The following is a 14,923-nucleotide window of genomic DNA, read 5'->3' as shown; positions in this document are numbered from 1 at the left end:
CGCGTTACGCCACGTCGTCCTTTTTTTCCTGCAACCCTGGAGTATCGGACGGGATGAGGAACGCCAGCTCGTAAAAGCCTCGTACATTTAAGCCGCCGTCTGTTTATTCTCGCCGGGCACGTTCCCATTCGAGTAATTTCCCGGGGTCTCTTGTCCTCTCGCTTCCCTTTCTTCTCGCAGATCTCACGGCGATACTTCATCCCTCCATGGACCTTCCCTTCGAGTATCGTGAGAAAAAAAACTATCTCCCCCGCGCCCGGTATTCGCGATCCATAACCGTCACCCGCACTGAAAATGCGATACTATCGTGGATGTAACGAGGGGATCGGTTACAAAAAAGAGCTTCATGAAAAAGCGCGTGCATCTATTTCTGATACAGACAACGCGTCTCGCGTGACTGATAATGTAATGATCCTTCATGAAAAGATCAGTGAAGCGAAGTGTGGAGGAAAATTTGTCTCGTGGGAATTTCGCTCCTCTCGTTGTCTGGAGAATTACGCTCGATTGCACGTAAACTGTTTCGAAATTTATGTAACTAACTCCGCTCTCGAAACTGTTGTCTCCGTAAGAAAATACGGCACTTCCGTAACATGTGTGACCCGTTTTGTCGTAACTTTCGCGTTGTAATTATTCCGTAATGTGCTCACGGGAATGGAAAGCGGAACGCACCGACGAATAATCCGATTTCGTTGTATAATATAATTATATTCCCAAAGTGCGAGTCGTTTAGAAATAATATCGCGTTTCTTGCCGTGGAGATAAGTTAAATTATGCGACAATTTAATTACGTTCCTGCATAAGTACGCGAAAAGCGTAAATAATCGAATTTTACATCAAGGTTTCATTTCCATTTCGCGGTGATGCGTGTATTTTCCCTGCAATACAGTTATAATATAAACATTTATACATCTCAGAGACTGCCGTGTGCCAATTTCGCAATGTATTCCGATTTCAAAATATATTCAAATAGATTCTTCCTTCGCTGTTTTTTCATTATTTTTTTTCTTTTCAATTTGAAGCCTCGCTATTTGCGCAGATATTTCAAAGTTCGTGCACAATGGGTCGACGCCCATGCCATAACTTTGACGTTTGTATACCTATTATTTAAATCGCCGTAGTTTTTACAACTCGTTACGAGCCTTCCCAGCAGCGAAATTTAACTCGGCCGTGGAAACTTGTCGCATCACGATGAACTTGCGTAAATATGCCCGGGCTGCAGGCGGCGCAAAGTTGAAGGACCCTGGTTCACATCGGTGGGAAGTAGTCGGCTAATGCCGTTCGTTAAAGTAATAACGGTGCTTTGCGCTTTCTTCCTGTTTTGTCGGAGCAAAGTTTTACGCGCAGGGTCCGGCCGCGCGACGGAGCTGTGAAAATTCGATTGTGAAGTCAGTCGGCGTGGCATAAAAAAAAGTAAACGCGCGGGCCCCCGCATTCGATGCATTTCTCGCTATTTCGTTCTTGCTTGGCGATCCCCTTTGAAGTTTCATTAACGACATTTCCTGGAGTCTGTCCCGTAAAATTGAACTCACACGGGAACGCGAGTTTCTCCCTTGCCTCGGAGAGTAAATGGAGCACAACTGAAATGGATGGGGGAGAGAGAGAGAGAGAGATGGCCGGGGAGAAAAATGAAAAAGGGATGAATAAACGGTCGGAGAGCACATGGAATCCCGGAATGCACATTGCCGCGCCTTTCCTCGTAACGCGATTCCTAAATCAACGCGCGGATGTTGACGGGGCAAAAACCCGACCGACTGGCCATTAACCTCGTAATTAACAATGCTTTCTTATCATTCGAACGCATAACGACCAAGCCGAGGCTTCGTGCCGACGTTTTCGTCGCGTGCGCTCGTAAACCACTCTTGGCACACGCGATTGCAACTGCGATTCATTAATAACCTGCACGAACATATGTATAACAATATAGACACTTTTCTTCGAACTCTTGTGATTTGCGTTCGTAATTGTTTTGTGTTTATTTTTAGAAGCAACGTGCATAGTCTCTCGGCGCCATTTGGCCAAAATCACTTTGTACACGTTTATTGTCAGGAGAGAGGCCCGTTTTATTTCCCTCATCCAAAAGTAAGTTTCCAAATTTGCTGCGAGCTTGTGGCTCGCTCAAGCTTTAGACTTTAATTTCATTATTTTCTCTGTGATTATTTTACTTTTGTTATGTCTTACTTCTGAGAAGAAATAGCAAAATTATTTATAATATGAATAATAAAAGAATAATCCGTTTTCTCTAAAATTCTGAAATTATTATACGAACCAGCAATACTTGCGCTGGTTTCGTCAAGCGTTTCGCGAATGTGTGAAAGCTCCAAGGCTGCATTTGAATGTTTTTGAAAGCTTAACAACATTATTCCGCATTAGCGCGGATTAATATTATATTAAGCTCTCAAATTGTATTTGCGGATATTATTCCACATATAGAGTGTGTTATTACACATTGCACGATCAAAACACACTGTAAACGGAGTGTAAGCAACGCGTGTTCGATATTGTAAAATTATTTATCGGACAGGTATGAGACGGCGTGCAACAGGTGTAACGGCATACGGCTCGACCAGCGTCATAGTCTACCAGTCCGCACTTCCGTACTTGCTTCTGATCGTCGATTAAGTGACAGATTTCGAAATTCGCTCATAGTAATTCCATTATCGACTTGGCCACTAAACTGGAATGCGGTTTTCAATTGCTTAACGCCGAATAATCTATTGATCGAGAAATCTTCGTCGAAATCCCGGCGCATCTAACGTCGCTTCGCCGTGTCAAAGTTCAGCTTCGCCAGATGTACGGGGTAGCCAGTTTCAGATCCAATAAATTCGCGCCTCGCTTTGATGATGATAGCTCGCGTGAGGTACTCACATTCTGAATACATCAAATAATGAGCGAGAATTTCGTGAATCGTTGCGATCGCGATTCAGGTTGAATCGTTGAAACATTTAATCGCGACATGAAAGGCACGAAAAAAATTAATAAAACATTCGAACGAAATGAATCCGATCTGAAATTCTTATTTGAAAGCTCTTTCGCTGAAACTCTACGTGGCTCAGTTCGCCGCATAATCTACTGTGAATACTGTGAATTTAACGTATATCGCGTAGATTCAGGTGTTCCTCATCTCAGATTAAGTGACAGATTTTCAAACTCGGTCGAATAATTCCATTACCAACTTGTCGGTGAACCGCGAAGCTTAAGCTCGGCGATCTATGTACACATAATTTATCAGCCAAATGCCTCCACTGCGATTAAGTAATTCGACATGTAGTACACGTATTAAAAACTCAATATTAAAAATTGATTACTCGTGAGATTCTTGAAATTTTATTCTCTCGCCTAAGCAAGGTTATTGAACCTTCGATATGTTTAACCTTCGGTATGTTTAACCTTAAAGTGTCTTTAGAAATTTTCAATGACAGCTGTTTTACATCACACTTGGGATGATATCAAAATAGAATTTGTCGCGATAAATAATCGAAATCAGATTTAATAATTTGATATATCACGTTTGATTCGTCATGAGATGAATACAATCTTAAGTTAATTATAACGATTCAATGTAACGAGCGTGACTTTGAAAAATTACGTCGGCAATTTCGCGATTCTCAGAGTCTCGCGGGCTTCGCGTTTTGCGCGCTTAATCTGATCGGAATTTCATCTTTAGTGAGCACTTTCATAAATATTAACGCGATATATACTCTTTATGCAGCTCCGCCGACTTTGCCGACGTAAGCGTTTCAATGCAACTTTTGATGTAAGCCGGCCGATGTGATGCTTCGAGAACAGAGGGTCGAGGCTGTTCAACTGCACGCGGAGAACAATGGAGGGTAGTTCACTCCGCGGCTACCTGAAGTAAAAGCAGCTCCGGCAGATAATTTGATGCTATTCCTTTGTAGGATTGAGTTCCTTAAACGATTACTCGGCTATGCACAGCCTGGGAGTTGCGGAACAAATTGGCCTGCGAAGCTACGAATAGTCCACGGTACTTTGCACTTGCACTTACAGCGCAATCAATAGCCATTGCAGTTATCTTGCGGCCGTTTATTGCCTCAATTCTCATCTGTGCATTACAATTTAGTGACAACATTCGAGTTAATACCGGTACCGCCAGACGCGTTACACTTTGACACTTTCTCACTGCGTTTTCGATTTTATTAATATCTCTATTTTTATTTATTTAATTTTATTTAATATATCTATTTTATTTTATTTTAATTACTGCGTTACATTATTACGGTATTATCCATTATACAGGGTGTCCCGGGTTTTAACCGACAAACTGCGGGAGCATATTCTACTAGTGGAAATAAGAAAAAATTCTTATATCGAGTTTGCTTAGAAATGCTTTATTACAAAGTTATAAACCAATATTGAAAAGAAATATCAGATAAGTAACAACGGAACATAGTGTAGAATTTGCAAGGTCGAAGATGTTTATGTTACGTGTATTTACATGTATTCATGTTCACTATGTTGAAACGATTCAGTATAATTGTTACTTTCACAACAGTAGCTGTTAGATTTCAATCGTCGTGTGAACTAGCAATTACTGTCAGAATGCCAAAAGTGTTTTCAAATGAGGAATACACTGATATTCATTTCGTGTACGGATTCTGTGACGGAAATGCACGAGCTGCCGTACGAGAGTATCGACGTAGATTTCCTAACAGGAGAGTACCAGATAGATTTAAAGCAACGAATTACTAATTCAGTTACTGAGATGCAACAAAATTTTCAGGAATGTCGTACCGTAACAAATTCTGTACTACGTCGATGTCTAGCTTGTATCGATGTGCAAGGACAACATTTTGAAATGCGTCGCTAAATCATTGCGTAGATAATTTTTATTTTTGTGAAAAAATCCGTTGTTACTTATCTGATATTTCTTTTCAATATTGGTTTATAACTTTGTAATAAAGCATTTCTAAGCAAACTCGATATAAGAATTTTTTCTTATTTCCACTAGTAGAATATGCTCCCGCAGTTTGTCGGTTAAAACCCGGGACACCCTGTATATTACGTATTCGTTCATAAAACTCGCGACGACTCAGAAAGGATATTAAATTATAATTATCATTTTCTCTTTAAATTCCATTTGCTGTAACTGTGCTTACAATGTCTTATTAACGTATTTCATTAACGATTACTTGTCGCGTGCTAACTTGTCACGATTTGTATACAGCGCGAGCTGTATAATATTAGCATATAACGAAGCACAGATAATTAATTCATCATCGTCTCGTATTTTCTTCACTGTAGCGTAAAGCTTCGCACCTCGTTCTATCGACTCAAATGCGGGGCGGCAAATTGCGTAAATCCATTATCTCGTTATACGGAGCACACGGGCCAGCAGCTTTATGCAAATTATCCGTCTTTAACAATTTCGTCTCGCGAATAGCGACGCGGTGGCGCGACTCCGCGCGGGGTAATGGCATTGTCGGCCCCATAAAGCGTGTTTGCAATCGAAATTAATAACGCCCAAAGAAATCGGGACGGCATCATTATTATGGACGCTTTTTTTCCCGCCCACTCGCGCGCTCATTAATCGCGCGGACGCTTGCTTCTCGGGAAGAACTTCCCCTGAATTCGCTCGTCGTTGGCCCGATTTCACGCGCGAGCTGCCATACCATTTTAGTGCTCAATAAATAGTGCGGATCATTTTTCTGCTTTTTTTTCTCTTTTCTATTTTTGCGCGAATTGCGCGCACAGCGAGACCATTACTCTGCGGACCCATTGATGCGCGCGATTCCATGAGATAACCATTCCGATTGTCCGGTCCCGAGCGGCACGAATCCATTTGTTTAAAATTGATTTGTGAAACGCTCGTTCGATCAATAATAAACGAAGCGCATTTCATGAAAGATTTCATCTCGATACCGTAGTACCGTTGCAGTCCAGCTTAGGGAGAGATTGACGGTGATAACGGAAAGATTTGCGAGAAGACGATCCAAAATTATTCACTTTCTTAGCTGTTGAGACAGATTGATAGTGCTCGAATCTGCCTTCTACCGTTTCTTATGCATTTTACGTTATAAATAATGATTTCAATCTATAACTGTGCCTTGGCTCTCGGTCATTCCTTTGCGATGTTACGTGGAAAGTAGTCCCTTTCATGCAAGTCCTATTTTTAAAACTGTTCTATCTTCGGAGCTTTTTTCTTGCCGGCGCGAAAACGGCACGCGCCGCACGAAACACAGCTGGCAAGCGTAATTTACGTAGTTTATAATTGACGCGAGGAAAGCTTGTTAGTAGCACGCGCACCGATGAAAGCACCGTAGACCTCATTTTACGGTATCCCGATGCGATTCAGGCACGCTAACGCGACGCGCATTGTCTCGCCCGGGAAGGGTCTCGCACGTCCGACGTTAATAATCGTTGACTCCCGCCGTTAAACTTTCTACTCCAAAGCTCGATCTGATGTAAAGCGCCGGCGACGTTGCGAATGTCGATTGCATCATCCCCCGTGAATTACGCGACGACAACTCCTAACGCTATAAAAGGCTGTCCGCCGTTGCGTTTGTTTGTGGCCAATAAAACAGAGTGCGTCCTCCGATCCATCATTTCTTCGAATAGTTCATCGGGGATTGCATCGCTCATCCGTCCGGTGGCCAAGCTCTGTCTCTTTCTAATCAGAAGCGTAGTAGAGAATTGGAAAAAGAGAGCAATTGACCGAGCAATTACTTCGTTCCTTCTTTGTCGAATTTTAGCACGAGCGACACTTTTCGAGGGCTTCCATGTATGACTCACGCAGTCCATACTATATCAATATATACTATATCGATATATACTATATCGATATATTTGTCGATGACAAATCCTAAGTCGCGAGTCAAGGTTTTCTCTTCAGAATTGTTTTTTGATAAATATAGCAGTTGATAACAATCACCTTTACCCGAGCACTTACATAAATATTCGAGAGATAGTTTCATGTCATCATGTCCTGCTATTATTACGAGAGCTTTGTCATATTGTGAGAGCTTGTTCATAATTTTGATCACGAATCGATGGGATGACTATTTTCATGTTTCAGAAAGCGCGTACGAAGATGAGGAGCAGTTCGCCAGGGGCAGTGCAACCCCTGGTGAAGTTGTCGGTGAAGAGGACGACAGTCTGGGTGAAGGTAGTGCGAATAACTTCCCCTTGAGGATGGCGGCCGACACAGCGAGAGGTCGAATCGCCGCCGTCACCGGCGGCTTCCTACGGGGTTCCGGGCAGCACGTTAACTTTGATCCCGAGGCCGGCCCTCCCCCACCGCCGTATCCCGCCGCCGTCGCGCAACAGCAAACGACTAGTCTGCTCGAACGACCGGAAATCGACAAAAAAGTCAAGGTACCATACAAATATAAAGTGCAAGCGTAGCTATTTGGAAAGAGTGACGTATACGGTATGATGGAAATAAATTGCGGAAAACCGCGAGATTGTAGAAATTTTCGTCGACATCATCGAGAGAGAAAGAGAGTCACAGGTATTAAACTTATTTCAAGATATCAGCGTTTCCAGCTTTTTTCTTTATTAAATTTTTATTTATTACATTTTACTTATGAAATTAATTTGCATATTTTTCATGTCATTATAGATTGCGATCTTTTTTTATTTATTTTTGATTTATTTCACTTGTTCAGTGACTTTGCTTTCATTATTTATCTCTGTTTCTCTCTTTCTTTCTCCGATGTAATAAATACTGCAGAAAGAGCGAAAATGATGCGAGTTTTGCCGCTTTATCAATTTAAATCGCGATCCGACCGTAATGGGGTGGCGAGCGTAAAGGTCATCGGGTAAGTTCCAAGGGCTGAAAATAAATCGCGCGCACCGTCGCCGCGGCACTCGCGTAAATTCCCTTCTTCTCGCCGGAGAACCGGAAACGCCAACTACGAGCTCGACAAACCTGGAACGAAAGGAACAGAAAAGGTGGCAGCCGATAACGACGTTCCGATGTCGGTGCAATTTCAGCGCGGCTCGAGAATCAACGAGAGGAAACGATTGCTCTCCTCCACTCGCGTTCTTTATTGGCTCACGCCGGAAGTTTGCCTGCGCGCGATTTGCCTCTTCTTGATTTTCTCGTCCGTCGACGGAAGGAACTCGGGGCAGCCCCGGCACCGACCGGGTCAAGTTAGATTAAATCTTAATGCTGTTTCGATAACCGCGTTTAACGCAGACGACGAAGCGACAGACCGTCGGCGGGTGATTATTTTTGCATAGAGGCCGAGGATTGGCAGGGGGATGTGTATAATATCGGCAGCACGGCCGCGTTGATCGATGGCGCAGACGTTTAACCTTCGAATAAGGCCAAATCCCTTCTCAAGCCTGGTCGAATTCCTCCGCTCGCGGCTGCATTATTTAGCGGAATTGCTATTTGCAAATCTGCAAATAGCAGGCACTGAGTCTGATTTCCGAGTCTGCTCTCCACGGTTCTGCGCGCAATTAATAGCTAAATGTCTAAAGCGACGGGACGCATGTTGGAAAAAGAGGCAGACAGCAAGATCGAAAGTAAATAACTCCGTAAAACCGATCCGACCAGAATGACCAGAATATGCGCCGCTTGGGAAACTGTTTTTTCTGTATATCGTTTCCCGGATCGATCGAGGACATTTCCGCGGTGAAGTACGAGACGGAAAAATTCGCGCGGACTATCGGACACTTCGTGTTAACTGCGCGCCGGAAACGTTCGTTTTTATCATCTCGTAAAACGACGTGTCGACCAAATTCCCTAAAAGGATAAGAAAAGGACGACCGGGAACGCCTGACCTAAAGGTTTCCACGGGCCATCGTCCGATTACGTCCTCGTAACGCTTTGCCATCCCGAGACGCACTCTGCACACGCCGTAGAAACGCGCGCTTAATCTATTTGGGGATGGAAAAGCTCCCGCGCAAGCGGGATGCTTTCATCTTTTAGTGCCTCGTAAATGTCCTCGGCTGAACCCGCGCTGCGAAACCGCAGCCACTGAATTCTGGTGTATTACGCGAATTTCGTGCCCGTCCTCGGCGTGCTTTCATTAACGCGAGTTAATTTTTCACCGAATCAAAGTTGACCAACTGCAGGAAGCAGTCTTAAGTTTCAAGGAAAATTTCCATCTTGCGATCTTTGACCAGGGCAAATAAAAAAATTTCTTACCCAGCAATCTTTATTACTTTTTTTAAAATTTATCAATCATGCGTTACCAATGACATATAGAATTCTCGGCTTGTCGCGATTTTATTTCTTCAATTTTAATTTCTATTGTCCTCTCGAAATTCTTACAAATTAGATTCACGTTGCCTTCTTTATTGTACATATTTTCACGCCGTTCACGTTACACTCGTAAATAGTCATAGACAATGCGATCGCTTGACAATAGATCACGTCGCGCGATAGTCAGTAGAAATATAATATATATCTCCATAGAGAGAGTTTATCGTCGGTGCAATACGCAGCCCGTTACGAGGCGCGAATAGTAGATACGAATATTCGGACGCAGACAGTGGAAACGACGGACAGTAGAAATAGCAACCAAATACAGACAGTAGATACAGTCACCATCTAGACAGGCACTAAAGGCGACAGATAGTCTGCACGATCTGACGTGTCGCGCGTGTCGAAATCAGGAACGATGGAGGCGCACGTGTATTTCTTGATGATCATCAGGCTAAACAAAACTAAAATTAAATCACTGTCCGATCAATTATTATAAATGACGTGGAAGTATTTTATTAAGGTAGAAATATTTCATTATTGAAAGTTATTGCTATATTATTGTGCGCCAAATTGTCGTTTCTATCATAAAAGACACAAAAGCTATTTATCATTTCATAATTATAACAGTCTAAATATTCTTCGTAACTAAAGCTGGTGCTGTGATATTGCGAGAATAATGTTGTCAAAGACAGGCTCTCCAACAGTAAATTAATGATTATTACGTAAGTTTAGCTGTTTCGAAGTTTCTGCCTGAACGAATGCATCCGGTATTGATTGCAGAGGTTGTAACGTCTATCGACTCGTACCACTTCTTGCAGTTGCGAGCAGAGTGATTCCTTAATGACGCAGGATTCACGAGCCGTGTTACGTGTCTGCTTGCTGGGTATATGTCGTACCTCAGACTCGAAATCCTTTAAGGTGTTTCGTAACGGAGGCACTGAAGCATTTAATCCACGATAGGTGAGCGAGATGCCACGGTCGGCGAGCAGCGTTGATGCGTTTTCCCGTTGGCGGATTTAATCCTGTTTGCAAAACCATCTCGACGGAAGCAGCTTCTCACCGGCGAGAAAGCGAGAAGGAATCTTTTTACGAAATTAGAGGAGAGGCTTCACTCGGGCAGCTTTTCTTTGAGGGATCTGCCTTGTCGTTTGGGAAAACAAACGAGTCGAAAAATAGCGCTGAGGTTTTTCCGTGAAACGGGAATCAATATCCGAGATTGAGGACGTCGATACAATCCAGGACGACGTGAGATTCTCTTTCCTCAGAATGCCGGGAATCTCCTAATATTTTTGTAATAGAACGCGATAAAACGCGAGAGCTCTTTGGAGCTCTAAAGAGAATTTGAAAGCCATATGACGATGCTTTTAGGGTGCACACAGCGACGCACTCAGTGTTCTCTTTCTTGCATTTAAAGAGAAGAGAACAGGAGCACGAAGTTTATACTTTAATAGTTAGATTGCCAAGTTGAATCGTAGTTAGTTTAGTTAAAATTAAGTAACAGTTTGTATTTTGCATTTGAGGAGGATGAATTAAATATCCTCCAGATCGTTTAACAGTGACATAATGCGACAATCGTAATTAAATTCTCTAATTTAAAAACTCAACGCACGTTGCATTCCCAGCGAGCAGACACAATCAAATCGTTCTCATATTATTCAGAAATACATAATTTCCAACAGAAAACTTTATTCTCCACATTTGATGGATAATCAGAGTCTACAATCTGAGCTTTTATAATCTCTGCGATTAATACTGAATACATTTGTTCATTTTGAAGGAAGATACCCGATCTGATGAAATACAATCTAATTAATTCAATTTGCTCTTGAGGGATGGCGAAGATTCGCACGTGCAAAGCGGAGGATGGGACAATAAAGTAAAAAGTGGAAAAAATGTATATATGACGAAGCACTCGACACACTGAGACATAATACCGCGTAGACCGACACTGACAAGTGTTTGCTTAAGGGCGCACCTTAATTGTCGAACCGGCGCACCCTCGGCAAACACCGTCTATCATATGTGCCCACTACGGCCCGCTAAGGCCCACATGAGCCTTTTTCGCCGTAACAGTTACGCACTCTTCTCCTAAAAATGGATAAAAGTTCGTCTCCCATCGAGGCAAAGACGGTCATGCGAAATATCGACGTCCAGTCTTCTTGGGTCATGATTTACGTTCAACTTACACGTTCCTACGTCGTACATGTGTCCGACATTTACGGATTGCGTCTCGCGCTACGCAATATCGTTGATCGCTGAGCGATCACATGGCGACGGATGAATTTCGTCGCGACGAATAACTAGCGCATGCATATTGGCTACGTGCGAGCCAGTTCCAATAAATTTTGATAGTCGACGATAAAATAGCTAATCTCGCTTAATATCTATTTCGACTGTTTCGCTGTTTACGACAATGTCTGGGAAATTAATTGCAACCGAATGTATGACACAAACGAAACGTATGCACCCGTGGCACTTGAAACACGCTATCAAGTATGTTTTACATTTATGGTTCCCATGTGAAACAGGATCGCACGGACTCTAATTTCTACTAATTTCTGTGGCGAATGGTAGCATACGATTTATACGATGACACTTTCATTTCCATCTACGAGCTATGTGATAAAATTTTATTCCCCTCGTATCAATTTCACCGTTGCGATCGTATCTCGCGTTCATGCAATCAAACTCAAAATTGAATTAATTGCGTTCAATTTCCGATGTCGTTTCAATGATATTCGATATTCAAGAAATAGCGAAAAGAGCCGAATGCAGAATTAAATTCCAAGTCAATTAATAATAAATTTGCAAACCCCGGCTGCGATTCGTCGAGAAATCAAGGAAGGCGATCGCGGTCGAGAGGTGAAGCGTGTACAGGGTGGAATGTAATGCAATGTTACGTCATGTTGCACATGTATCTCACAAGGACAGTCATGAAAGAGGGACCACGATTGATCTCCAGAACAGGACCGCGTTTCACCTCGTTAACTGCTTCTGCGGGCGGATGTGTGCTCTCTCCGTATTTTGCATGCGGCTTCCGCCGCGCGAAATCATACGAAGGCAGAATAGGAGAACGCAAACTAGACCGGGCGAAATATGTGCAACTTAATGCGCATCCTGGAGGGTGTGTAACTCAACCCCTCCGCGACAATGGCGCAACGCATCGCAGTAAAACGGGGCGAAAACATTTAGAGACAGCCAAGCCGAAGAAGCGCCAGAGGAAGAAGATACAACGCGAGAAACACGACCAAGTTTGCGTACTATAGGGTATACAGCTGCGGAAGTTACGTTTTAGGAACGCTGTTTGTCTCACGGAAGAATTCTCCGTCTCTCTCTCTCCTCTTCTGCACTCGATACGAAGAGCAACAGAGCGATCCAAACATCGAAATGCACTTTTTCTCCGCAATCTAATTAATTTCTGCGTTTTGTACGTTTTGTGCGTTTATCGGTTTACGGCCAGTATCAATGTGAAATATCCTTTACGTATGACATGAAATTACTGCGCTTTCAGAGGCACAGCATACACGGCATGATGGAGGAAGAGAACGTGGTGCGACCTCATCAGGAAATGGCCAGCCTGTCGCTTCAGGAGAAGAAATATCTTCTTGCCGTGGAGCGCGGAGATGTGGCTTCCGTTAGAAGGTGAGGTCAACATTTGCGGTGAAAAATTTGTGGTCCCCGTTGGCTTTCTGTAATGTTACAAGAGATTAATGTAGGAAAAGTGAAGAAATTTCAGAATTAATTTAACGTACCTCATTTTAGTTAAGATCAATGGGTGCAATAAGATGCAGCATTGCAAGGCGGGAACGCGAATTTGTAATAGCTGAGAAGAATGTCTATATTATGAAAAAGGAGAAATATGCGAAAGAAAGAGAGAAAGAAAGAAACTAATGAAAAGTTTTTTGATCGATATGAATTTCTTAAGTTAACTAGAGAATTTGCAAATATGCTATTACAAGACACAGATGTCGCCTTGTTTATCGGGTATAAATGCACGTGTGCACTTACCATCTCACTTTCTCTCTTTTCGAATTTCTTTTCGAATTAAGCGCACGATTATTGCTCCTCGTTAGTCTCGTTATTCTGCGGACACGTGCACACATACGTACGCGTGCCGGCAAAGACGTGGGCGAGTGTGTCGAGTGGAGATCTCGTTGTACGAGCGAGCGGATTCTGCGAGAAAAGAAAACTCTTCTCCTTTCGTGGTAAAAAGAATACGAACTAATGACAATAAACTTTTTCGCCGAGAGAGACTAAATGTTGCAGCGTTGCACGGAAATTTTGTTTCACTTGGACTCGCTAAAAGGCTAGAAAGTCTTGGTTTACTTTATCGTGTTAATTTAACTTTAGCATGCGTGTTCTATAAAAATATCGGGATAACTGTAAAACGGGATCATCACGTAACTATCCTCGCAATCGTTTTCATAATATATAGAAAATTGCGTAAAATACGAAAATAAAATAGAATAAAATAGATTGCCGTTTTTTAAAATGTATTAATGAATTTTCGTTAAGCATTAAAGAAACAAATTGCTTGATTTATCGTGAGAAACAGTTTACTACATGTACTGTCTTTTAAATGCATGAACTCTCGTCTTTGGTCGGCAGAGGATCTCGTAATTATCTTATGAAGCACGCTCACGTGATTTTGAAACTTTCAGGAATTCTCTCTGCTATTCCCCTCGCACTGGCGTAATTGAAACTAATTGCGATTTATGATTAACGTCTCAATCTCGTAAAATTCTTCAACTCAGCCTTTACGTTTCCGTGAAGCTACAGCCGCCAGAAATTTTTCTTGGATCATATTGGGTCTGTCCCGAAACCATCGGATGTCTTTCCTCATATATTTCTTGGCTAACTTGAAATTACTTTCTCCTCGACGAGAATAAACCACTTGTAATTTGCGATAAAGATATTCTAGCAAAGGTAAAGCTTAGGAGAAGATAAATTAAAAGAATTATCAATATATTAGCTTAACAAGCGATTTAGAAATGGATCTTATTTTAATGGAATTTTAATATGAAGTTTGATCCTAGGTACACAACATCAAAAATTAAAAGGGTGCGGTAAATGTCAAGCTCGCTCGATATTTTTGTCAAGGAGAGCTCTTCACATTAACCGCAGAGATCATATATTAAAAAAGACGTGCGATGGATTTAGGATGTTCTATGTATAAATGTGTGTTGCTGCGAATCGTAAACGGCAATTCATCAATCTTCGGTATATCCCCCTGTCACTGCAGAATGCTGCAAAAAGCCCACGAGACCGAAATTAATATCAACTGCGTGGATCCTCTCGGACGATCGGCTCTTCTCATGGCGATCGATAATGAAAATCTGGAGATGGTGGAGCTTCTAATAGAGCACAAGGTCGATACCAAGGATGCGCTTCTCCATGCCATCTCCGAGGAGTTCGTCGAGGCGGTGGAGGTTCTTCTAGAGCACGAGGAGAGTTTTCACAAAAACGGCGATCCACATGTAAGCGTTTATGTTTTTCAAGCATCTTCTCTACAACTCATCCCGCTAGGATGAAAAATAATTTGTCGATAAATCTTCTTTAATGTTCTATCGTGTAAAAGTTATTGCAAATGACATATTTGTAATAATTTATTAAGCCATTTCGCTTGCTGCGTTTGCTTGAAGAATCGGCAATGTTGAATTCACGACAAAAGTTGTCTCCAAATTTCTTTTTTAATGGAACAACACAAAACAGAGTAATATCAAAGTGAAAGCTATAAAATTCTTACAACTT

General features: G+C 42.3%; 1 protein-coding gene across 5 annotated transcripts in view; it reads left to right on the top strand.

Annotated features, from left to right (window-relative positions):
- LOC105284167 (transient receptor potential-gamma protein) overlaps nucleotides 1-14,923 on the top strand; it is an 85,718-nt gene that overhangs the window by 54,202 nt on the left and 16,593 nt on the right. For 4 of the 5 annotated variants that reach the window (XM_026974188.1, XM_011347488.2, XM_026974190.1 and 1 more), the window contains 3 exons: nucleotides 7,031-7,329; nucleotides 12,684-12,814; nucleotides 14,415-14,649. In XM_026974188.1, the coding sequence (XP_026829989.1) occupies nucleotides 7,031-7,329; nucleotides 12,684-12,814; nucleotides 14,415-14,649 (665 nt within the window). Of the gene's footprint in view, nucleotides 1-1,982; nucleotides 2,080-7,030; nucleotides 7,330-12,683; nucleotides 12,815-14,414; nucleotides 14,650-14,923 lie in introns of all 5 variants that reach the window. The other variant, XM_026974191.1, reaches the window with a different exon arrangement.

This window comes from Ooceraea biroi, chromosome 12 (genome assembly GCF_003672135.1).
Source record: "Ooceraea biroi isolate clonal line C1 chromosome 12, Obir_v5.4, whole genome shotgun sequence".
Taxonomy (NCBI): domain Eukaryota; kingdom Metazoa; phylum Arthropoda; class Insecta; order Hymenoptera; family Formicidae; genus Ooceraea; species Ooceraea biroi.
The sequence above is the reverse complement of the archived record's forward strand: the minus strand, read 5'-3'. Positions and strand labels throughout refer to the sequence as shown.